This window comes from Aedes albopictus, chromosome 2 (genome assembly GCF_035046485.1).
Source record: "Aedes albopictus strain Foshan chromosome 2, AalbF5, whole genome shotgun sequence".
Classification (NCBI taxonomy): domain Eukaryota; kingdom Metazoa; phylum Arthropoda; class Insecta; order Diptera; family Culicidae; genus Aedes; species Aedes albopictus.
This window is the reverse complement of record NC_085137.1, coordinates 518,599,825-518,624,869: the sequence shown is the minus strand read 5'-3', so window position 1 is coordinate 518,624,869 and position 25,045 is coordinate 518,599,825. Positions and strand designations below refer to the sequence as shown.

The window sequence follows — 25,045 nt, the reverse complement described above, 5'->3', positions numbered from 1 at the left end:
GTTAAATTTCTGAGCCACTATGATTTTTTTCAGATTTTTAGAATTTTATTTTGGTGGCTAAAATCAATTTTAAAGAGATTTTTTGAAATCACCTTCTGACAGCTGGGCAACTGTTTGCCAGCTCCGCCCAGTACAAACTGCGACGAGGGGTTATTCGATAAATCGCTCCCATACAAACTTCAAATTGATTTTTAAATAGGTTACCGGGCATTGAAAACTTCATAAAATCAATTTCAAAGAGATTTTTTCAAATCACCTTTTGACAGCCGGGAAACTGTTTGACAGCTTCGCTCAGTACAATATCCGACGAGAGGTGATTCATCAAATCGCTCCCATACAAACTTCAAATTGATTTTCTAATAAGTACCCGGGCCCCGAAATTCATGAAAATTTAGATTGTGGCTCAGTTCGGCATGCAGATTTAGGATATAGAATTATCCCAACACCACAAAAGATATTTTAGAGAACATTCGAGTTCTCTAACAAATAACTTATTTTTTCAAATTTGCATTTTCACAAAGGTGTTTTTTAATGATTTCAACATTATTTATCACTAAATACCAAAAATTATCTAAATTTTTATCACATTCGCTTTTTCAACAAGGTGTTTAAGTAATGCCTTGATCAAAATTTGGGAAAAATCGATAAAGGCATTCCCACAACATTTTTTCGGAGATCAAGTTTCTTATTTTTTAAGGTTTTCTACGGAACATAAGAACTACCACACAGTTTCTTAGCTTTCCTGAACGCATTTAATCTAAACAAACTTATTTTTTCAGCTCATTCGATCCTTCAAATGGCAAAGCTTGTCATATCATAAAAACGAAAACAGTAAGCAGAAATTAAGACATTCGTTTGCTAAACGTTTGTTGCTACTGGTGTTGTTAAGAAATTTGAAACAAAAAAATTTGTATTGAGAAGGCCCGTAATGATTTATGAAATTTTGATTCTTGATCAAATATTCCAGTAAAAATTACTCTTACCAATCGAGAAATATTTTTTATTATAGATACAGCCATCTTTATTGTGTTTGGAAATTAAATATTTTATCTGTGAGATTTTTTTCTTTTCTACTATGCTACATTTTTTGACCACTTTGTGCAACTTCAATTTTTAATCATCTAGTTTACAGAGCCCTATTTCTTAACTTTCACCAGAAACAAACTAGAACAAAATTGGTATTATTTGCTCCGTTAGCATGTTTACAATAAGAGCTAGAAGAAGCCTTTTTGGATATTATGCTCAAATTGAAATGGCAGTTAATCGTTAGTGTATTTATAATTTCTGAAACAGTCTATATTTGCTTCCACATTCCTCCTTCCGAGATTTTTCACGATTTCAGGTTTTTCGAGGTTTTTCACGGGGTCTCTGCTAAAGTATGTACTCTCCGGACTTTCTCCAGGAGTTTCTCGCTGGATTCCTCCCAGAGATCTTTCCTAACTTTTCCAACGTTCTTCCAAGAATTTGTCTAAGTGGTTTCGGGATAGTTTTCCAAGTTTCTCTCGGGATTTTTGCAGAAGTTCTTCCAGGTATTTCTTCCAGAGACAGTTTTCAGATATTTCTAGTAAATTTCCTTGCGGGATTTCTCCCAGGATTACTTTTAGATGGGTTTCAGAGTTCCTCCTTAAATTTCTTAAATATTTCCTCCTCAGTTTGTCTAAGTTTCTCTCAGGATTTTTTTCGTAGTTCCTCTCGCGATTTCTTCAATAAGTCTTTGCGAAGATTTTCGCAAAATTTGACTGGAACTCCGTCAGATATTTCTCCGGGAATTTCTAACAAGAAATCTTGTAAGCTATCCCAGGAGATATTCCGAGAAATACACTTTGAAAAAATCGTGCAAGAACTCCGGGAGCAATTTTTAAAGAAATCGCAGAAGAATCTCAGAGAATCACTGCAAGAAATTAGATAATCAACTACAAGGAAAAGCGTGGTAGATATCCGAAAAAAAATATCACGGGATGAACTCTATGAGAAATACCCGCTGTAGCTCCTGCAGGAATCCCAGAAGACTTTCGAAAACATTTTAGGAAGAACCCCAGGATATATTCTGAAAAACTCTGAAAGACATCCGGATCAACATTGGAAGGAATCTTTCTCTCAGAAGCTCCAAGAGAAATCTTAAAGGAAATCCCGCGAGAACCTTTGGGAAACATACCAGCTGTGATTTCTGTAGAAATCTAAGGAGAAATTTCAGAAGAGAGCAATAGGAAATTTCTTGAAGAAATCACACGTGACTTCACAAAAATCCCGGAAGGAATTCCTGCAAAAAATTTTGAAAAACTCCTTAAAACCGTTGGAAATGCTTAAGTTGAAATCCCAGGAAACACGAGTGGGACGATTTTCACGAAGTCCGTTCAGCTGCTTGGTTTCGCCGATGATATTGATATTATTGCTTGTAAATTTGAGACGATGGCGGAAACGTACATCCGACTAAAGAGTGAAGCCAGGCGAATCGGATTAGTCATTAATGTGTCGAAGACAAAGTACATGATGGCAAAGGGCTCCAGGGAGGAATCGGGAATCACCGCGCCCGCCACCCCGAATTCATATCGACGGTGATGAAATCGAGGCGGTTGAAGAATTCGTGTACTTGGGCTCACTGGTGACTGACGACAACGACACCAGCAGAGAAATTCAGAGGCGCATTGTGGCAGGAAATCGTGCCTACTTTGGACTCCGCAGAACTCTACGATCGAATAAAGTTCGCCGTAACACGAAGTTAACTATCTACAAAACGCTGATTAGACCGGTCGTCCTCTATGAGCACGAAACATGGACCCTACGTGCAGAGGACCAACGCGCCCTTGGAGTTTTCGAACGGAAGGTGTTGCGTACCATCTACGGCGGAGTGCAGATGGAAGACGGGACTTGGAGAAGGCGAATGAACCACGAGCTGCATCAGCTGCTGGGAGAACCAACCATCGTCCATACCGCGAAAATCGGGAGGCTACGGTGGGCGGGTCACGTCATCAGGATGTCGGATAGCAACCCGACTAAAATGGTTCTCGAGAGTCATCCGACCGGTACAAGAAGACGTGGAGCGCAGCGAGCTAGGTGGGTCGACCAAGTGGAGGACGATCTGCGGACCCTACGCAGAGTGCGGATCTGGAGGCAAACTGCCATGGACCGAGTGGAATGGAGGCGGCTACTATGTACAGCAGAGGCCACCCCGGCCTTAGCCTGACCGGTAAGTAAGTATGAAATCCCAGGAACAACTCTTTCAAAAGGAATTCAGAGAGAAGCTCTAACCGAAATTCTGTGACAACATCTGCGGTATATCCTGAAAGAAACTCTTGTGGAAATCTCGGGATAAACCGGGGAAACCCATGGGATCTATGGGAGCAATACTGGGAAAATCTCTAGAGAAATTCTGTGTGATCCCCGTAAAAAAACCAGAAAAATCAACCGGAATTCTGGAAAATTCTCAAGCAAGAATCCCGAAAAGAAATATTCGAGTTTTCGAAAAATTGCTGGTAGGAATCTTGTAAAAAAAACCCTAGGAGAAATTTCAAGAGGAACTTCTAAAGAAATTCCAGAAAGAAACCATGACAGAATTTCTGGAAAATAGTTGTAGCCCATGCTGCCCCCACTCGCATAACAGTTCCATCTTTGCTGGGTTTCCTTTTCATATGGGACTGTTATGCGAGTGCGGGCAGCATAATGAAGTAAACTCTGTGGACTCTATTTTGTTATGGCTAACAATACTCGGTATAATCACCAAACCCACTGGTCGAGTTCTCAGAGTCGTTGAGAGCCTAGGGCAGAGCATCTATTCAATATGTGAATAAAGATTAGTTATGTTATGACAACGAACTGACTCGGTCACCTTTACTCGTCAAGAAGAAATGTCTTTTTCAACTTATTTTACGGAATGTAACATATTTCAGAGTAGATCTACAGGAAATAAAATTTTATTCATACGACCCAATGTTTTGTTTTTTCATTGGTGCAAAATTTCCCTGAGTATTCCCGATATTGCCTGAGTATTCCAGGTTTTTCCCTGTCAAATAAAATTCCCTGAGGATTCCCGGTTTTCCAGGTTTTTCCAGGTAGTAGACACCCATGAAAAGTTCATCTGCCGAAGTGTAGTCACTTCAGAAAACCTACGCTACTCCAGTCTGAGCTCCTCTGCAATAAGTCCTTAATTTTGAAAACAGGGTATTTTAACCAATAGTGGACCCCTTAGTAGCTTAAATTTACTATGACCGCAAACGCATTATGATATCCTAATTGAATTGTCTTTAAATCCATCGGTAACACGTCCTATATCTTCATCGGTAACATGTTCTATATCTTTCATACACATTGTACACGAAAACCGAACAAAACACCTGATATTTCTCATAAAATAATCATTTGAAAAATCGATCAAATTATCCTATAGTGGACCCCGCGGGGTCCATTATTGGATGGTTGGGGTCTAAAATTAGGTAGATCGTATTATCTTACCATGTTAAATCGATGACAATAGTGGGCCCCCTTAGATTTAACCAATAGTTGACCCCCAACCAAACCACCCCTCCCCTCCACGGGATTTGTTTACATTTACAAATTTGCTGAGACAATCAAATTATCGCTTTTCAGCCTAGTTTCACAGCTGTCTAGGTACATTAGCCATGGTTTCCCGTTGTAAATTTACCGGTGGAAACAGATTTAAACCGGAAATTTGAGAATAATTGCTAGAGGTCCACTATAGGTTAAGGGTCCACTATTGGCTGAATTATCCTGCGTATTGGTGTGGTGTTAAAAATATTTATTTTTTCATTAAAAATTTATTTTGTGACACACATTTCAAGCGCATTACAATACATATAATTTTTTGACAAAGATTCAGAAGAATATGAAGTTTTTATTCACACGCCCTTTTCAAAAGTAGATGAATAATAAATAACCAATAACATGAAAAACATTTTTAGATAGTAGCTCATACAAGAGCAAAATTTCATTTGAATTGAAAAAAATCACGTCTAAATACGCGATACGTAAATACGTTAAGCTGGAAATGCTCGTATTTATTAGGGAAGTTTCAAATATTACGTCTATCGTTTTTCGGGATTTCTAGACCCCCCCTCCCCCCTCTGTCACGCACTTTTCCTATACCCAATACACGTACTGTCATACTTTTCTAGACCCCCCCCCCCCCTCCCCCAAATGTTGGACGTAATTTTTTAATGTTCCCTTATCAAACGATCATTATTGCTCGTGCAGTTGAAAATCGGAATTTTTGACACGCGAAAATCGCTTTTTCTCCTAAACCGTGTGTCGGACTTACGTCGGGCACAGTGCGCTGGATAGAGGGCCAGGTCCGCTGTCCAGCGCACTACGTCCGACATTAGGTTTCACGTATGGGTTTTGAGAAAATTCGATTGTCGGGTGTGGGGAAACTTCGGGTTTCAACCGCGACGACAATAATATCAAACGAGATTTTGCTAGTTCGTGACTAGTTGTCATTCGGGAAATTGATATTCGGGGAAACGAAGCATAATCATTATAGATACATGTCGACTTTTCATAGGACAACAAACCAGATGCGATGTTCTGATTTTGACAGAAGACTTGCGCCGGTTCAGTAAATTTTAATGTATTGATTGATGCACCAAGCGGTAAGAAGAAGAGTTTTGACATCCAAGCGGTGTGCCGTTTACATCCATCGACCAATCAGCGACGAGGATCTAATCGACGGCACACCGCTTGGATGTCAAAACTTCTTCTTCTTTTCGCTTGGTGCATCAATCAATAGTGCAGTGCGGTGTTGTGCAATGACTGTTTTTCCTACAAAATTAAAACGATAGTCTCAAATTATCATGGGAAAAGTACTTTCAATCGCTGCTCGGCAGGCGAATCGATTCAATGTTGAAAGTCGTGCTGAAAAAGTGATATCGCAGTCTAAGCCAAAGCCAGCTCCCAAATTCCAATCAAACTTGAAGGATCTCCAACGAGTTTTGGATGGTAATGTTCAGGTCGGCACAGTTAATGAAAATGTTTATTAATTTTTATGTTTCATTTTAGAAAACCCGGATATACTTCAGGAGCTGAACAAAAAAAATGTACCGCTGGACGATAACTTGAAGCGGGTGTTTGTTACGTCAACCGATGTGGTATGGATAGCTGTATAGTTCCCAAAACCAGAAGGCGCAAGCCAGTCACAACGATTTGTTAGACTTATTTGGGCAGGGGAACTATCTTTAGCACTTTCTACCACAATCGGCTAAGTTTATCCCATTTGTGTAGACCGAATTTTGACCATCTCAGCTCAACACACGCTTTCACATTCACTTTTATCCATAAAAATTAGAACATGTGTCTGAAGCGTAAACTTTAATCTCCTTATTACTATTGAAAATCAACGAGATTTATGGACGGCCCTCCACTATACGTTCAAAATATCATAAGATTATTTCTACCCGTTAAAACCCGTTTGGAACTTGCACTTGAATATGATATATCGCGGATTTAGTGACTAGAATCACAGAAGATTTTTTTGTTACATTCATACTCCTCAGTACAACCTTTTCTAACTGAGAAAGAATATCATACGTTTGGTTGTATTTTCTGTAAGAAAGTGTATGCTACATGTGCAGAGAAATCTAATCTTGAGAATGATCCTTGACATTTTTCATCATTATCTTTAGCTTTTTTAAATTCAATAAAGGGAGGTGGGTCACAGTGAGGAGTTTTAGCCAATAGTTATTTAAAGGGGAATTTCAACCTATAGTCCACTATAGGATAATTTGATCGAGATTTCAAATAATTATTTTATCAGAATAAGGTGTTTTCGTGCGGTTTCTGTGTGCAATGTGTAGGGAAGATGTAGAGCTTGTTGCGCAACCATTGGTAAAGACAATCCATTTACGGTGTTATAACGCTTTTACCATCAAAATTCAGATACTAAGAGCCCACTTAATATACCCTGGTGCAAAAATAGCACCTTGCATTTGCACTTATTTTAGCAATTATTTGAATAGTGTTTCAATTTTTAGATTACCGAGCCGAGTCGTAAGGATCCGGATAAGCCGTTACCATTGAACAGAACAGCCATTGAAGAGTTTGAATACGGACATTTGGAACCGCAGTCGATACCTAAGGGCCGTTGTACATTGCGGCAAGCAATAGAATTTATTTCTAAGCATCAAACAGAACCAGAAATTTGGACGTCAAGCAAAGTGTCCGCTGAGTATGCAATGAAGGAAGCATTAGTTAGCAATATTCTAAAACACTTTAAAACATTTGAGCTTCATTTACCAGATAAAGCTGTACAAAAACGCAAATTGTTGATGAAAGCGGATTCAAATAAAACTATTGAATAGATGCAAAACTCGTTTATTTTTGTTTTCTCCCAGCTTAGATTATGTTTGGTGGACAATCATACAGATTAACGCATCGATCTTCTGACACGGAAATAACCTTGGAACTGTCCGGACTGTATTTAACGCCCCAAACCTGGTCCTGGTGATCCTCGAACGTGTGTAGGCATTGGCGTTCTGCTACATTCCAAATTTTAACGGACTTGTCGCTGGATGAAGATGTAAAACTTTTTCCATCTCCTGAGAATGAAACGGACAGAACCCATGATGAATGCCCGGACAGAGTGCCTACAACATCTGAGTGTGCCACGTCGTAAAGCTTCATGTGACCATCATCGGAGGCAGTGAGAAGCATCTGAGAATCCGGAGAAAAGCACAGACTACGAACGGACATGGCATGTCCCTCAAGCGTCTGGGCGACTTTTCCGGCAGCTACGTCGAAAATGTTGATTATTCCATCGATTGCTCCGCTTGCAATATATTTACCATCTGGACTCTGTAAGGAAAAAAACCGGTTTTTGCGTATTCTATTGTAGTAGTAGATCGCACTTTTAACAACGATTTATACCGTAAGATTTATCTGTAGGATGTTGAACCACTAGGTAGTGGCTGGAATTTTGGGAACTTTGCCGCTATAACTCAGTCAGTTTCAAACCTATATCTGAGTGTAGAATTAGCTGATGTTAAAATACACATAAATAAAAACAAAAAAATTTGTGTTCCACCGCAAAATCATAAAATAAAATATTGACTGTGTTATAACAAATAAGTGCCCGCAATAGGATCTCTGTCGGGATGGTTCCACTTCCCTACTCCTCAAGGAATTTAATTAAAATTATTTTCTGGTTCGGTGAACTCAGTGCCTAGTACCTAGATTTCAACTGAAGGCTTTCACTGCATCTACCACAATAAGTGATCGACGATAGATATTTCGAGTTCCCCTAGCTACACAAGACTTGAATGAATGTTGAAGACTACAACGGTTCACGCTTCACACAAGCTTCACAATATATTTAGTAAAAAAAACTAGAACACCAGGCCACAATATATATATGAAACACTACAGCATCACGGAGAGGCTGAATGAGTAAAGTTCTCCGCATAATAGATACGTTTGTTTGTGTGTGAGTGTGACCGTAATATGACTGATTTCCCATGGGAAAACTGTCAAAAAATAAATAAAAGGCGAACCTCGACGGAATGGATGTTATGTGTTCCAGGCTTAACCCTCATCAACATGATTTCCAAATTGTTCTTCCGAAAAAAAACTTGCTCTTATATGATACGAGCATAAGATATTCAAAAGTTAAATTCATATTGAATTACCTACACAAATGTACGACTTGTGCTGAAAAAATCAACTTTTTGTAACTCGTTACATAAATAGCTATTAAACTGGCAATCATTTAAATTTCATGAATATGCAGACAGAGCTGACTTGGGTAGGGAGGAAGCTAAATTGAGTAGCTGACGTCTTTACGCCTTTTGAATGAAAATACGAGGAAAAGAATGGGTTACAGGAGGTTGCATTACTTACGTAGGCGATACTCAGCGTAAACTTTCCGTTTTGCGGATCCAGCACTTGTTCCGGCTTTCCAGTCTCGACACTGTACAGCGATATTTTTCCTTCGTGTGATCCAGATATAATGTATTTGTCACAGGGTGAGAAAGCAACTGTCCACAAGTCCACAGGCCCGAGCGATATCTGGTTCAACAATTGTCCAGAATCCGCTTTCCAGATGCAAAGTCCAGAGTCGAGAGAACTACTCGCTATCACTGCAATGAAATAGAGCAAGCATACAAATCTCGATTAGTAGAACAAAGATGGAAGAACTAGTGAAATTCTATTGTAAGGTAAGGTATGAGTAGATGTCTATTCCTGATTTGCAGTTTTTAAGCTCGACATTGTAGGTAATCAGAGCCTCTTTGATCAATATGAAAATGTTTTGCTACTCGTCTTACCTTCCCCATTGCTGCTGACGTCCACAGATACAACACCCAGAGAGTGCCCGGTGAAGGTGTTCCGTAACTTTAGTTTGCTCTCTTTCGTTACATCCCAAACTTTAACGCGATCGTCCAGGCCACCAGTAACCACGAAATCACGGTACTCTTGGCTATTTTTCTTGTTGCCGAACGAGTCGCGGGAATAGTCGGCATCAGCGTCCAGCTCCTTGTCTTGGTCGTCATCTGCGGACACCGCTACTCTGCCCCAGGAGCACGACCAAATACTTTCATCGTGAGCACTTTCTTCTTTGTGAAGTAAGGAATACTGTAATTGAAATGTGAATAAAAAAATTACCTTAAAAAATCTACAAAATAGTTAAAACTTACCATTATTTCCAATTGGTTGTTTGCTTTTAGGAAGAAGCCGACACTGCGCTGACACCTTGAAATGAAACTCCGTTCAGAAGACTGACTTTGACAGTTTAACAGTCGACATACACACAAACCTGAAACTCTTCAAAACTGAGTAAAACATGTTTTTTTCTTATTGGAAATCTGTCGTACACTCAACCAAAGCATCCACCTGTTTCCGACTGAAAACCAATTCGCTTGTACCGCTTGCACCCCTTTTACGAAAGTTGTAACTATAGTCGAGTTTCGGATGATTGTCAGATGGTTGGGCTTGACGTTGGCTAATGGGCAACCGAATACAAATCATCCAGAAATGAAATGTTGTCAGACGAGTTTCTAATAAACGCTAACCCTACTTTTGAGCGAATCATACTTTACGAAGAGGATGTTTTGGTTCAGAGTAGCCAAGGTGCTGAGCTTACACTCAGGAAAATTGCCTCATACTTAATGGCAAATATCCATGTGCCAAACCACATCCAAAGTATATGCAACCAATACCCGATTACGCAGGCAAATTAGCACATGAATAGTATGTGCTCTAAATTGTATGAGTCGCTGCTGTATAGTGCCTCATCAAAAGTATGAGTCGCACTAATGGAAAACATTTGTTTACCCCCATTGCAATAATCCATGTCCCGGACACATAGAAGGAATGCAGATTTTTTTTCCCAGTGTAGAAGGAATGAAGATTTTTTCCCAGTGTATAAATTATTTATTATAATATTATTATAAGCAACAATAATTGTTATTGTTGAATGAAACAAGAACCATGGCACGGGAAGTAGAAACCGAAAAGCATCAAGCATCGCAAACGAAACATGCTCGAGTAGGCTTGGTTGGAAAGAGATTCAGAGCAGATGACTCGCTGTAATTGGCTTCTTTAGTGGTGTTGAGATAATTCCATATTCATAATCTACATGCCAAACTGAGCCGAAATCCAAATTTTCATGAACTTTGGTGCCCGGGAACCTATTTGAAAATCGATTTAAAGTTTGTATGGGAGCGATTTGTCGAATCACCCCTCGTCGCATTTCGTACTGGGCGGAGCTGTCAAGCAGTTGCCCAGCTGTCAAAAGGTGATTTCAAAAAATCTTTTTGTAATTGAATTTAGGTATCAAAATAAAGTTTTAAAAATCTGAAAAAAATCATACTGGCTTAAAAAAAGGTGCTCTTTCGAATAAAATCAAAAAATCAATATATTATTCTTAATTTAAAAACCCAATTGAGTATGGCATGCCGGTCTGGAAGAGCTGTGCAAAAACCCATCATCATAAACTACAAAGGGTCCAAAATAAGTTCCTCAGAATGACCATGAATACCCCAACTCGGACCCGAACATCTGAGGTCCACCGTCTGGCTGAAGTCAAACTCCTCAACGACCGATTTAGTGAGTCTATCGAACGGTTTAAAGTCCGTTGCCGCCTGTCAGATCAACAGGCTATCCGGGAGCTATTCCCCCACCCCTAGGTTATTAAATTTGTAGTAAACTGTAGTTAGGTAGGATTTTGAAATTAACAAATTAAAAACACCAATGCTCCAAAGAGCTGTCATGTAAATTAGATTCTAATCAAAACTCCAAACTAAAACAACAGATTAAAACTAAAGATGAAGTATCTACCTACGGATAAAAACACTTGATTTGTAAAAACAATGTAACAAAACAAAAATTGAAAATAAAGAATGATTTTAAGTAAAAAAGACGATTCGGCACAACCGTTTTTAAAAGCACTAAGAAATTAAATGAATTAAAATTTAAATAAATTAAATTAATTGAGAAATTAAATAAAATTAAAATTTTATGCTGTAACTGTGAAACCTGATTGGTGATTTGATGTTGTATGAAGAAGAAGAAGAAGAATAAAGAAAAGCGATGTTTTGAAAAATCCATATCCAGTTTTCTCCGTGTAGGCAGCATGTTGCATGTTGGTGAATATGCATATCCAGATAAGTTTTATATTCACCACTGACAGCAGCGTGGAAACTTTGCAACAGCAGCGCCATCAACGTGTTGCCACTTGTGTTGCTATTTTAAATGACCGTTAAATTCCTTACACAGCTTGGAACTGGACTTGGATGTCTGTTATCTGTGCCTTAAGTTAGTTGTTCACTCTCCCTTGGAGGCTCGGGTCCTGGCTAGTGTGTGGTACTGAATCTGCATTGTTATTCGACTAGACTTCCAATACACGCGAGTAGCACATGGTCGGCCAAATGCACATCAAGCAATCTAGTAGGCGCGCAAAACTGTCGTCGCGTCACTACTTCGCGAACGTCAAAGTGTAAACACAAGTTACTTCCTGGGGGCACCCGCTTGTCCACAATAATTCCAAGCTTCACATTTGGCGATCCTGCCAGGAGAATAGTGAATCTTCTGGGTGATGACAAGCGGGTGCATGCCCGGATGAGTGCTCATTTGTTTTAGTACGGTTTAGGTTTCCTGGTGCGTGTGTGAACAAAGTTAGTGAAAGTAGATAGTGTTCCGGATGATCAGAAAGGATGCCTAGAGCAAACGGCCTAGGCAGTGGTGAGATTAGATAATTGTCTGGAGATTGCTCTCCTTAACCTTCCGGCAGTCGCGCGATTGGCAGCGTGGTTGGCAACCACCGCTAGCATCGCGCTTTTACTGAGTACAAAAAAAAGCGAGATTTTTTTTTTACAACAGCCGGATCGCTCGAGGGTTAAACGAATGTTTTATTATCGGTTGAATTATTGCAAAAATTGTGCAAGATTTGTTTACTTTTGGGTCCCGTGGTGATGTTTATCCTGTCAAAATCGCTACAAGGAACGCTTAAATGTACAATATCACTGTAAAGTTTGCTCATCTGTATGTACTAGAGATTGCCGTCCTGGATCACTCACAAGCATTGTGATGGTGCTAAATTGAACAGTTTTATTTTTTGTTCCGATTTGAGATAATCGTCAATGATGAAGTATAAAAAAAACGTCATTTTTGTGATTTAATTGACAGGATGGATCTGATTGATTGATTGATTTATCTTTATTTGAGAGACTTTCAGCCCTTGGCTGGATCGTCTCTCAGGATGGATCTGCATATGTCTTAGCCATGTCAAAAGACAGACATAAAGACTTAGAGAGCAAGCAAAATATTCATTTTATGCATAATTCCTATGCAAGAAATGTCGCTTGTGAGTGTTCTTGAGCAAGCGATTTGAACATCTGAAATTTTGCGTTTTTTTAAGAAAAGGAAGTAGAAGGTATTCAAGGTAAAGTAAAGGTAGAAAAAGTGAATTACTTGTATGTTTTAAGCAGAGAGAGTTTCATTCGAAAATTGTGGTATTCTTGCGCATTTTTGTATTTTATAACATTTGGTTTGCTTATCGGTTGATTCAGTTCTGTACATATGTACAAAAAATACCATTGTTATATACGACTTACGCTACATCTGTTGTCCTGTCGAGTATTTTGAGTATGTTTTAGAATGAAAGATTGCAATCATTAAAAATGAACACGACAAAAAAATGAAACTATGAGAGCTACGTATTGTGGTGTCACCAATTAAGGGAGATTCCATGATCATTTGATATTTACTGTAGGATCAGCGATTCTGAGTAGGAGTTAAAAAAAAAGCGGGTTTGTTTACAGACGTGTCAAAATTGTGTCTCTATTTGATATTTCAGTTGATCAGAGTGTACTGGCTGCAACAGTATATTATTTTTAAATATGAATAATATATGTGTGCCATTAGTAATCTCACGCTCCCAAAATTCATCCCATTCTAAAAGAATCGATTATGGCACCGATTGATTCAGCTCTTTTTTTTTTTGTTTTTCATGCGTACTCACTCAAAAATACAAAAAAAAAAGAAACAAAACAAACAACGCTTCAATCCTTTGTTTTTCGTAGGTTAAAAAAAATGGGAGTCATATGCTTGATAAGGGATCAATACCCTGAATAACTGAAAATCAGTAAACAAAATGAGGATAAACTCGACTATTTGGGAGCTGAGGGATGCGGACTCAACTTTTTTGGTCATTCAATTTGAGCACGTACTCTTTCTTCCAGTGCTCCCCGTTGTAAAGTTTCTTATCTCTATGGTGATCAATTTCGAAGTGCACGCATAAACTACTTCACACAAAGTTTAAACCAAGGCTCAAACATATCGATTAAAGCAAAAGCTACAAAAAAACGTATATTCAGCTGACTTTGTCATTATGGGCTTGGAAGAATAATTTACAAATTTTAGGCAAGTTTCACACTTAATTTTCTCACAGATAAAACGTTTTAAAAGTTTTCGTATCTGACGGCAAAGTTTGTGTGTCATTAAATGTTTCACTTGTTTTAGCGTGACTAAGCAAACTAAACTTGTATCCAGGCACACTCTGATCATTTTGGAGGTTTGGCAGCAGCCTGGCTGCTGTCAAATTTCAGTCCGCAATCCTCAGTTTGGGAGTGCTCTTTGCTGCTCGTGTTGTCGAAGTAATGATCAAACCCACCAAAGAGCTAGAGTCTGATTAACAATCAGGCAGCAATGGAAAAAGTTTCATCATAAAGCATCTTGCGAGTAAAAGAAAATCCTACGCATCGTAACATTATGGTCCCGAAAGTGAACTGAGTGTGATTTTTATCGTACCGCGCTACTCTTCAGTTGAGTATGATTGTTTTGTTCATGTATTTTGTTTAGTATTGCTTCTGAACAATGTCGAGGAAGTTGGAAAAGTGGTATAAAGATGAAGTGTTGGTAGTTAATAAAGGCTACAGCAATGTACATTGTGCATATCAGTATATCGCGATTTATTTATTCTAACGTAAGATGCATAGCGGTTTTTCAGCTGTCTTTCAAAATTGAACAGTTAATGTCAGTCTTAGTTTCGTAACCATGTTAAGTAATGTGAAATTAGCAAAACAAGTTGACTTTTGTAAGAAATTCTGTCTCATGGCGACAGTAAACCAGTCTACAGCGAGTCCGGATGACCGCACCCTTACTTTTGTAAAAAAAAATCCTGTCTCATGGCGACAGTAAAACAGTCTACAGCGAGTCCGGATGACCGCACCCTTACTTTTATAAGAAACCCTGTCTCATGGTGGCAGTAAAACAGTCCACAGCGCGTCCGGATGACCGCACCCTTACTTTTGTAAGAAATTCTGTCTCATGGCGACAGTAAAAACAGTCCACAGCGCGTCCGGATGACCGCACCCTTACTTTTGTAAGAAATTCTGTCTCATGGCGACAGTAACAACAGTCCACAGCGCGTCCGGATGACCGCACCCTTACTTTTGTAAGAAATTATGTCTCATGGCGACATAAACAACAGTCCACAGCGTGTCCGGATGACCGCACCCTTACTTTTGTAAGAAATTCTGTCTCATGGCGACAGTAAAAACAGTCCACAGCGCGTCCGGATGACCGCACCCTTACTTTTGTAAAAAAAAATCTGTCTCATGGCGACAGTAAAACAGTCCACAGCGCGTCCGGATGACCGCACCCTTACTTTTGTAAGAAATTCTGTCTTATGGCGACAGTAACAACAGTCCACAGCGCGTCCGGATGACCGCACCCTTACTTTTGTAAGAAATTCTGTCTTATGGCGACAGTAACAACAGTCCACAGCGCGTCCGGATGACCGCACCCTTACTTTTGTAAGAAATTATGTCTCATGGCGACATAAACAACAGTCCACAGCGTGTCCAGATGACCGCACCCTTACTTTTGTAAGAAATTCTGTCTCATGGCGACAGTAAAAACAGTCCACAGCGCGTCCGGATGACCGCACCCTTACTTTTGTAAAAAAAAATCTGTCTCATGGCGACAGTAAAACAGTCCACAGCGCGTCCGGATGACCACACCCTTACTTTTGTAAGAAATTCTGTCTTATGGCGACAGTAACAACAGTCCACAGCGCGTCCGGATGACTGCACCCTTACTTTTGTAAGAAATTCTGTCTTATGGCGACAGTAACAACAGTCCACAGCGCGTCCGGATGACCGCACCCTTACTTTCGTAAGAAATTATGTCTCATGGCGACATATACAACAGTCCACAGCGTGTCCGGATGACCGCACCCTTACTTTTGTAAGAAATTCTGTCTCATGGCGACATAAACAACAGTCCACAGCGTGTCCGGATGACCGCACCCTTACTTTTGTAAGAAATTCTGTCTCATGGCGACAGTAACAATAGTCCACAGCGCGTCCGTTTGACCGCACTCTTACTTATGTAAGAAATTCTGTCTCTGGTCTCAATTGATCTATTATATGATTTGACTTTCAAACTTCTAAACTTTTGTTTGTTGTATAATTGCTGTTCCATGAGAATCTGACCGAAGAGGTGATGAGACATTTTTGACGATTCAGGAAATAGATGAAATGATATTCCTTGATTATCACGCCGAGGACCTGGAATCGAATCCCACTCCCAACAAACTCACAAAATGTGAGTTCTTGCTTTGGAAGGGAAGTAAAGCGTGGGTCCCGAGATGATCGTTATTACAGATAAAAAAGATATTCCTAGAAGATGCTGCAATATAAGAATATTTCATGCAGAAGATACGCATAAGGGAGGAACTATGAATCTCCGATTACATATTTTGGTTTGGTAAACATTCATAGTAAAAACATAACAAAACTAGCAAAATTTAATATTTGTTTAGTACCTAAGCTTTGCAAGATTATTGTGATGAATGCCGTGTCGCTGATTAAAATGCGGAAGCTGCGCACAACTTCCAATGTGAAAAAATCTCGAACTGGATGGTGTCGTGGTTCAGCTGTGTGACGTCTGGTTTAATGGTAGTACTACTTAGTCTATGGTACTACACTACTGGGCTTCGTGGCCTTGCGCTTAGCGGCGTCAGTCGTCTAGGCGTTTCGTAAGCCTCGGAGTGCGAGTTCGATTCCCGCTCCAGTCGGGGAAAACTTTTCGTCGAACGGAAAATTCTCCATTGGGCCACTGGGTGTTATGTGTGTTGTCCGTTGTCTCGTGTTGGTAATGTTCAGTCTGTGCAGCCTCTGGCTGAAGACGGTGTAGTGTCTTTTTTTTACTATTAGGTGCAGGTATTCAGTAAAACTTTGCTGATGGTAGTCATATGAGTAGTAGATACATATTATCGTTCAGTGTTCATTGATTAGCGATTCTACTAATACAATTTAAATAAAACAGGAACGACATCGAAGGCTGGCGTTGAAAATGAACGAAAAACAATTGAAAACTATGTAGTATCTAGGCTTGCAAGCTTCTGTTACTATATTCATCCCTGAGAAGAGGGAGGATGTGTGGTACTGAATCTGCATTGTTATTCGACTAGACTTCCAATACACGCGAGTAGCACATGGTCGGCCAAATGCACATCAAGCAATCTAGTAGGCGCGCAAAACTGTCGTCGCGTCACTACTTCGCGAACGTCAAAGTGTAAACACAAGTTACTTCCTGGGGGCACCCGCTTGTCCACAATAATTCCAAGCTTCACAGCTAGTACTCAGACTACTCGTTGAACTCAAGCTTATGGATGAGGAGGGGGACCAACTCAACAAGCTGTTCGTTCGGCTCACCATTTTCTCTGTAGTTCTTTAAGTACGATTCGAGAAACCGTGGAACTAACGGAATCCCACTTGTCCGCCCCCGTACACAGCCTTTCAACAATGTTGTCAGGCATGATATCTCTACCTATATCTTCAGCATATACTCTACCTTTGCTCCACGAATCGTGGGCATTCAAAGAGCACATGCTCCGCGGTCTCATCGCAGTCTGCGCATTCCGCACGCAAAAAAATGAGGCTTGTTTAAAACAATGAAACACATGGTTGATTTTCAAACTGACCATTTACTTATTCCAAAGTTATATTTCTTTACGTAGAGTTTATCGATCAAAACAACCTATTCCCATCATTCCATATAACGTTAAAAACTTTGTATCAACAAAATTGAGTTGTCCAAAAATTGTCTCACGAAACCTAATGCAAGCCCATCCATATACGTGAGAACAAAAGATGTTTACAAAGTTCTTACAGATAGATTAACACGGAAAATCTGAACACAAACCACTACCACACAGGAATTTGGATTGGTCAATGAGGACCACAAACATGACCCGGAAGCACTCACACATCTTTAAAATTCATACCCCAACATCGCCACAACGAAGAAAGTGTAGCAAATCCATCACTCCAACTTCCAAGTGCAGTTTTGGTCGTGATGGATCAAAGTATCTAAATACCAAGGTAAGAGATTCCCGCTAATATTCACGGATTAGTGAGAAAAGGAAAAAAGCAAAAAATAGTTATGAAGTTTGCGCTGATTTGTATGGGCACATCACTATTTAGCAAACTTTCTTAAGAAATTAAGCACTCCCATCTTAAAAGCTATTATTTAATTGCATCTGACTGGATTAAATGTGACCTCCATGCAATAAAACAGAAAATATCGCCATTTGAAAATCGGTAACAATTTTTTTTTTAATTGATTCTAAACATATTTTTTCAGCATTTAGAAACATCCAAACTAACAAAACTTCACAAACTTTGCTGAAATAATGACATTTTAGTGTAAAACACCAACTTTTCATAACTAATGCAGATGTGTTGGTGAGTCTCATTTTTGACATTTACGGGAATCTCTTACCTTGGTACATATTTATATACTTTGGTGATGGATAACGCGCAGGCACTCAAGACAACATCCACAAAAAGTTGGTCGGTTTCGCCTTTTTGTCTTTTTTTATTGTTCTCGCTTCCATCCGCTCGACGAGTGTCTAAAAACAGATTTCCGAGCTGCCGCAGGAGCAGCCATCACCAACACAGTCACATTCCGACTTTATTAGAGGCAAAAGTGCAGTCGTTTAAAACAATCTGGTATTTTATGTTGAAACTACCAAATCTGTGTTTGTTCTAACAAACTGTCAAAAATTTTGGCAAATGAAAATATTTGTATTATCAAACAATGGAACAGTTCAGTTTTAACTAGAAATCAGTTTGTCGCTATAGCAAACTGAAAAATTATTTGATTTGAATAATATAATAGTTTTGATTCAAGAATATCTCTAAGCAAAACTTATGATTTTGGTAAGTGATTGGGCATACAATTTTCTCTCTTTTAATCATAAGTGAAATTTATGGCTTTCAAAAATAATCGTAGTGTCACCAAATCTTAAGGGGATCTTATGCTAATTTTGCTAGGCTCTTCCTAATTTTTTTTTCTGCCTCAGTGTGCGTTTGCACCTTGTTGACGTGATCGGAAAGTGACACAATTGGGTTTTTAAATTTTGGAAAATGTTTTGATTTTTTGATTTTATACGAAAGAGCACCTTTTTCTGAGCCACTATGATTTTTTTCAGTTTTTTAAAACCTCGTTTTGTTACCTAAAATCAATTTCAAAGAATTTTTATGAAATCACCTTTTGACAGCTGAGCAACTGCTTGACAGCTCCGTACACCGTACATTAAACCGTTTTTAATTAGATTCTATAGGCTAATCCAGATTACCCCCAATTGTAGAGGCGCTTGGTGAGATGAGGAGAAAATCGTTTGTTTACATAAAAAAGTCAATTTTTTGTCGTCAAATTTTACTCATTTTTTGCTCTAGAAGTTGCTATTTTCCATTTGCAGTGACTTCCATGGTCATCATTCTTGATGCCCACGCCGACAGACATCGGATTCGCCAGCTAACAAAAAATCCGGAAGATCGCCCGCCGGAAGCATAGCAATGTGGGATCGGGGTAAAAAAAATCCATTTTATCGTTAAATTTACCAAAAAAAAAATGATGATTAAACTGATGGGGAACTGGTATTTCCCTTTTAAACTTCCAAATCTTCACGACATACGATTTTATAAATCTTCTCGATACTTGATACAACGTTATGAAATGTAATATTTTCTCACGGTGAATTAAGTTATACAGGGTTGAAATTTTTACCCATATAGAGGAAAATAAGTCAAATTTACAATATTACACAAAAATTACTAAATGTGTTCTTTCTTTAATCTTAATGGGCTCTAATATATCTAATTAGCGAATCTTGAGAAAAGAAGTGGAAAATCTTTAGATATCAACACTAAATTTTTTTACATTGATGTTCGGAATTGTAGAGATTACACTGACACACAATTGATGTAAAATATTTACATTTTTTCGAGAAAAACCCAAAAAGTGTCTATCCATGATAATTTTTTTCAATGTTAAAAAAATACCTATGTTTTAATTGTTTTTTTTTAAGCTGCAGGACAGCTAATAGCAAAGCCTGGACCCTTTCCCAACTTTCCCCCTACTAGGACCAATACTCACGATGGACTAGACGATGTCGTCAACTTGAGCAAAATGTGTAGTAATTAGCATTGAGTCGTAGTAGTTTTTAAACATCCTGTTTTTAATTTTTCCAATCGCACTAATGTTTTCATCAAATGGAAGCTCCAAAGATGATTTGATAATAGGAAGCAATCAGTGGAGTACTAGATTGAAAGTAGTGAGCTGGATTTTTGTATGGTGAGATGATCAGTTCTTAATTTCTGTAATGAAATGGTACAAACAGCGTGGGTTATATGATTTCTTGACTAATTTGATGCTATTTGAGCAAAAGTTTGGATAACTGTGTTGTTGTATTATTTATTTCTTGCAACTTCAACAACACAGTTACCAAAACTTTCGCTCAAACAGCATTAAATTAGGCAAGAAACCACATAACCCATGCTGTTTGCACCATTTCATTGCAGAAATGGAGAACTGATCATCTCACCATACAAAAATCCAGCTCACTACTTTCAATCTAGTACTTCACTGATTGCGTCCTATTGAAAAATATTTCAAGAATCGAAAATCTCCAAGGTCACTGAACAACATTCAGAGAGAAAAAAGACTGTCTATGTTGACGCCTTCAGAGTACTATTCTTAAGAAATATACAAAGAGCAAAAAAAATGTGTCGTAGCTAATTTTTAAAGAATTGATATTTCTGAAAATTATTCAGCTAGCGTTTTTAGCCGATATGGGCAACTAGTTTTTCTGACAGCTTTCCCAAACAATAATTAGGTAATATCCTCAGTTATTTTATAATACATTCTGAAAATTATTTCAAGCTGATTACCAATAGTGTCAATAACCGATGTTAGTCATTGACAGCACCAGCATCATCCCGAAATAACTCTCATATTAGTGTTAGATAACACTTTTTGAGCTTCCATTTGATGTTATAAAGAAATTAGTCAAAGCCTATATGTCAAAATATAGTCTAATGTATCAGATTGTGTTCCTAATTTCGCTAGTCGTCTTCTGCATATCTGTGATCATCTCAGTCTAAAGTAATATTATATCCACCGTAACCCTTTACATTGTCAACCGTCCTAAGTCCTAAAGAAACATGTAACTAAACTCCTGTTTTTTTTTGGTCAGTGAAATAATACCGTCTAAGATATAAAAACAAAAAAGTTCAGTCAACTGATTTTTGTCAAAAATAAAAATGATAATGATTATTTGTCAACTTCTATATATTCATCTCTAAAAAACCTATAAAAATAAGAAATACAAATATAAACTCCTGAAATCAACAGTTTTATCTTTATATAATCAGTCCATAATTTTCTAATTGTAATGAATCTAATCTGTAAGGCTGTAAGGCTGTCAGTCAACTTATCCTAGCGTCCCCTGTCCTGTGTACTAACGAATTCAAGTAATGAATGATGAGTGTAACGCAGAGACCTCCCCTACCCACTCTTGCGTTACGTTAAATTTAACAATTATTGTTAAATTTGAGAAAATTCAAAGAATGCAAAGATTAGGTCTATGCAAGCTTTGTTTTTGACTTGTGATAAATGTACAACGGATACTCCTTTGGTTCCCATTAGTACTTACGGCGATTCCTTCACTTGCGCTCAACTCGTAAATTAGATATATCTAGCTCAGCGTTTCTCAAACTATGGGTGATTTTTGGTGGGTCGCGAAGGCTTGGGCAATATTGTAATAAATGATACTGCTTGCCATTTCCAAATTTACAAATATTCCCTTGAAGAATCGGCAGAGTTATTTCTAGAAATTCTGTTTCTCCTTAATTATAATTTAAAGCTTTGCATTATAAGTCTAAGCCTGGAGTATATTAAATACTGCAACTACTATCTGCGTTCTGAAATCGATACAGAAACTATGAGTTTTCATTCTGAAGGTTTAAGATTAGGGTAAAACTTTGAATTTTCCTTATGTTTCCAAAAAACGAGTTTAAGTTGCATTTTCAGTTAAATTTACACGCCAGGTTCAGCAGTCAAATTATAAAAAATGAAATACCAAAAATCAGCAAAAAAAATCATAAAACTTCGACAAGACCTTACTTTTACCGAACTTCAGTAAAGCTTAACTTCAATAAAATTCTTCTGAATGTCGACCATCTGAACTTTTACAGAACAAAGAACAACTGAAAAGATATTTCAATAAAAATAGAAATAGAACAAGTATATATGAAGGCTATGACCAAAAATTCCAAGAAGATTCATCTGACTATCCAGCAGTATTATATTTCTAAAAACTCTACTAGATGTTCACCCACTCCCTGTACATATTTATAGCATTTTAACCTAATCTTTATTTTTAAGTAAATTTCGAAGTTCTACAGCACAAAAAAATTATCACTAGTTTTTAAAGACTTTATAAAAATTGAATGATTTTTTTATGTTTCTAGAATGTGTGAGAGAAAGTTATGAAATGTATATAATTAAAAGGTCACCAAATATGCATAAAATTACGTGCTGGCGGGTCGCTAAATCCAAATAAATTTGAAAGTGGGTCGCAAGTTAAAAAAGTTTGAGAACCCCTGATCTAGCTTAAAGTCCAAGCGGTGGTGAATGAACTGGCGCTAAAGTGCTAATGGGTTAAGCCCTCCCATCGCGTCAAGATCGAATATCCAGGGGAGGGACCTATGTTTTAATTGTTTATGAAGCTTTAATATATTGTTAATGTACGTTCAAAATTTCATTCAATTCGGTTCACTGGCTTCCGAGATATGATAGTTCAAAAATTAGTTGTGTAAATAATAGTGTTTTACCCGAACGGTTCTCACTTTGCGAAAGATTTACCAATCGAGCCCAACTTTGTACTAATGATGCACATTAGTATGGGACACGCTTGTATGGAAAAAATAAATCCTCGCTCCAGTCGACTTTTTAGATTCCATTTAGATCCCATATGAACTGTACAAAATTTCAGCGCAATCGGTAAAACTATAATTTAGCGCAAGCGATTCAAAGTTTGCATAGGATTTACTATGGGAAAAGTTACATTTTCAAACAAAAAATCCCAGAGGTCGCCCTTTGTCTCTTTAATTCAAATCGATCAACGCTTCTTGTAGACAAATCATTTATGAAACTTTCCTTCGAAGACCACAAAACGATTGGATGCTTGTGGAAAAAGTTATTGATTTATTACCGATTAGTGATCCAACGAACGGCTTTTTGTTTTGTTTTATCAGCAGCACTGCTGCTGCCGTTGTTGCATGGGCTGGCGGGAGGCATCACCACCCCCAGAAACAGCAGCAACCAAGGCAGCAGCTACAGTGCTGCTAATAAAACAAAACAAAAAGCCGTTGTTTGGATCACTAATCGGTAATAAATCAATAACTTTTTCCACAATCATCCAATTGTTTTGCGGTCTTCGAAAGAAAGTTTTATAAATGATTTTTCTACAAGAAGCAATGATCGATTTGAATTAAGGAGACAAAGGGCAACCTCTGGGATTTTTTTATCTGAAAGTGTAACTTTTCCCATAGTAAATCGTAAGAAAACTTTGAACCGCTTGCGCTAAATTATAGTTTCACCGATTGCGCTGAAATTTTGTACAGTTCATATGGGACCTGAATGGAATCAAAAAAGTCGACTGGAGCGAGAATTTGATGTTTGTCCCATACTAATGCACATATAATAGGTTGACAAACAGTCAATATTTGAGATTTTTTGATGCACTCTATGAAAAGTTATAGCATGTTAAACTTTTTTGTGGGAGGAAAAAAGTGACCAATCCCTAACATTTTGGCCACCCCCTGTATCTTTGGTGGTTCAGCAACTATCCAAACAAGAATGTGTTCCGCAACCCTGCTCCGAGTTCATTGAGCCAATTAAGGATGACTTCGAGAAGGGGAGACCGTACATGAGTACTCTCTATTGGCAAGCGTTCCACCAGCTATTGCCTTATGTTATCCTCTCTCCCGTGAACCCAAGCTGCCTGTAGACTGTAGCCTGTAGACCCTGTAGACTACTTGTTGGAGGCAAGCTCCCGGATGGGAAGGGAGGCAACTCAACTTGCTGTTGTTCGGCCCTCCATTTTCTCTGTAGTTCAAATACGATTCGGGAGACCGTGGAAGTAACGAAATCCCACTTGTTCGCCCCGTACACATCCTTTCAAAAATGTTGTCCGGAGTGATATATCTGCCACATATCTCCTACATACTGGACCTTTGCTCCACGAAGCGTGGGCAGGGCACTCAAAGAGAACATGGTCCGCGGTCTCGTCGAAGGCTGCGCATTCTAGACATGTGGGGGAGCTTGCATGTCCGACCCATGGCCTGACAGAAGTTGTGTCAAGTGAAAGTTCAGCTCGTCCATTTATACACACTTGGTATGAACCTCTGTGTGTCCAGTTCATCTATCCTTGCTGGAGGAATCCCATTCCCTCTGCCACTTCAACATATAGACGATGTTCTGTTCTGGCGATCCTTCTCGCGCCTCTTATGCCGCATCCCTCGAAACACTCTTCGTCCTCTGCCACCACTACTAGTGATATTGGCATCATGCCCGCTAGCACGCATACCGTTTTCCTTGAGACCGTGCGATATGCGCTGACCACCATCAGCCTGTGAGTACTCTCCAGTCGCTTCACGTTTCGATTGACCACTAGCGTATTCGACCATGCAGCGGCGTCAAACCGTAATATAGAGCTTATATGCAATTGATCGTCGACCATAATGGGGCACGTTCGGTGTAGTACTAGATTTGTAGTAATGAGCTGAATTTTAGTATGGTGAGAAGGTCAATTCTCCGTTTCTGCAATGAAATGATGCAAAAAGCGTGGGTATTATGATTCCTTGCCTAATTTGATACTGCTTGAGCAAAACTTTGGATAACTATGTTGTTTATGTTGCAAGAAATTGAGAAAACAACAACACTGTTGCCCAAAGTTTTGCTCAAACAGCATTAAATTAGGCAAGGAATCATAATACCCACGCTTTTTGCACCATTTCATTGCAGAAACGGAGAATTGACCTTCTCACCATACTAAAATTCAGCTCATTACTACAAATCTAGTACTTCACCGATCTGTCCTATTATTAATTATTGTATTTTCATTTGACTAATAACATTGATCATCATCCATGATTTATTAGTCATGACATTTTTTTTTGTGATATTCATTAACGCTTAGCAATGAAGAATTTGTTAAAATACGGGTTAAAATACAGGTTAAACACACACG

At 38.6% G+C, this 25,045-nt stretch overlaps 2 protein-coding genes across 2 annotated transcripts; one reads left to right on the top strand and one right to left on the bottom strand.

The window, feature by feature from the left end:
* Window positions 1-5,565: 5,565 nt before the first annotated feature.
* Window positions 5,566-7,315, top strand: LOC109409657 (protein NDUFAF4 homolog). Its single transcript, XM_062854630.1, has 4 exons — window positions 5,566-5,584; window positions 5,740-5,949; window positions 6,010-6,098; window positions 6,981-7,315. The coding sequence occupies exons 2-4, from the start codon at window positions 5,805-5,807 to the stop codon at window positions 7,305-7,307; spliced, it is 561 nt and encodes a 186-aa protein (XP_062710614.1). The 5' UTR covers window positions 5,566-5,584; window positions 5,740-5,804; the 3' UTR covers window positions 7,308-7,315.
* LOC109409656 (superkiller complex protein 8) lies at window positions 7,305-9,779 on the bottom strand. The gene is made up of 4 exons (XM_019683121.3): window positions 9,636-9,779; window positions 9,267-9,573; window positions 8,842-9,080; window positions 7,305-7,800 (listed from the first exon to the last, which is right to left on the bottom strand). Exons 1-4 carry the CDS (start codon window positions 9,636-9,638, stop codon window positions 7,342-7,344), a joined length of 1,008 nt encoding a protein of 335 aa, XP_019538666.2. The 5' UTR covers window positions 9,639-9,779; the 3' UTR covers window positions 7,305-7,341.
* Between the last annotated feature and the right edge of the window lie 15,266 nt (window positions 9,780-25,045).

Bases quoted from the DNA above. Each gene is read 5' to 3' on its own strand.
- LOC109409657 (XM_062854630.1), top strand. From the start codon at position 5,805: ATGGGAAAAGTACTTTCAATCGCTGCTCGGCAGGCGAATCGATTCAAT. The intron at 5,950-6,009 runs GTAATGTTCAGG...GTTTCATTTTAG, and splicing joins TCTCCAACGAGTTTTGGATG to AAAACCCGGATATACTTCAG. The intron at 6,099-6,980 runs GTATGGATAGCT...TTCAATTTTTAG, and splicing joins TTGTTACGTCAACCGATGTG to ATTACCGAGCCGAGTCGTAA.
- LOC109409656 (XM_019683121.3), bottom strand. The intron at 9,081-9,266 runs GTAAGACGAGTA...ATTTCATTGCAG, and splicing joins CGTCAGCAGCAATGGGGAAG to TGATAGCGAGTAGTTCTCTC. The intron at 7,801-8,841 runs GTAAGTAATGCA...TTTTCCTTACAG, and splicing joins TTACGCTGAGTATCGCCTAC to AGTCCAGATGGTAAATATAT.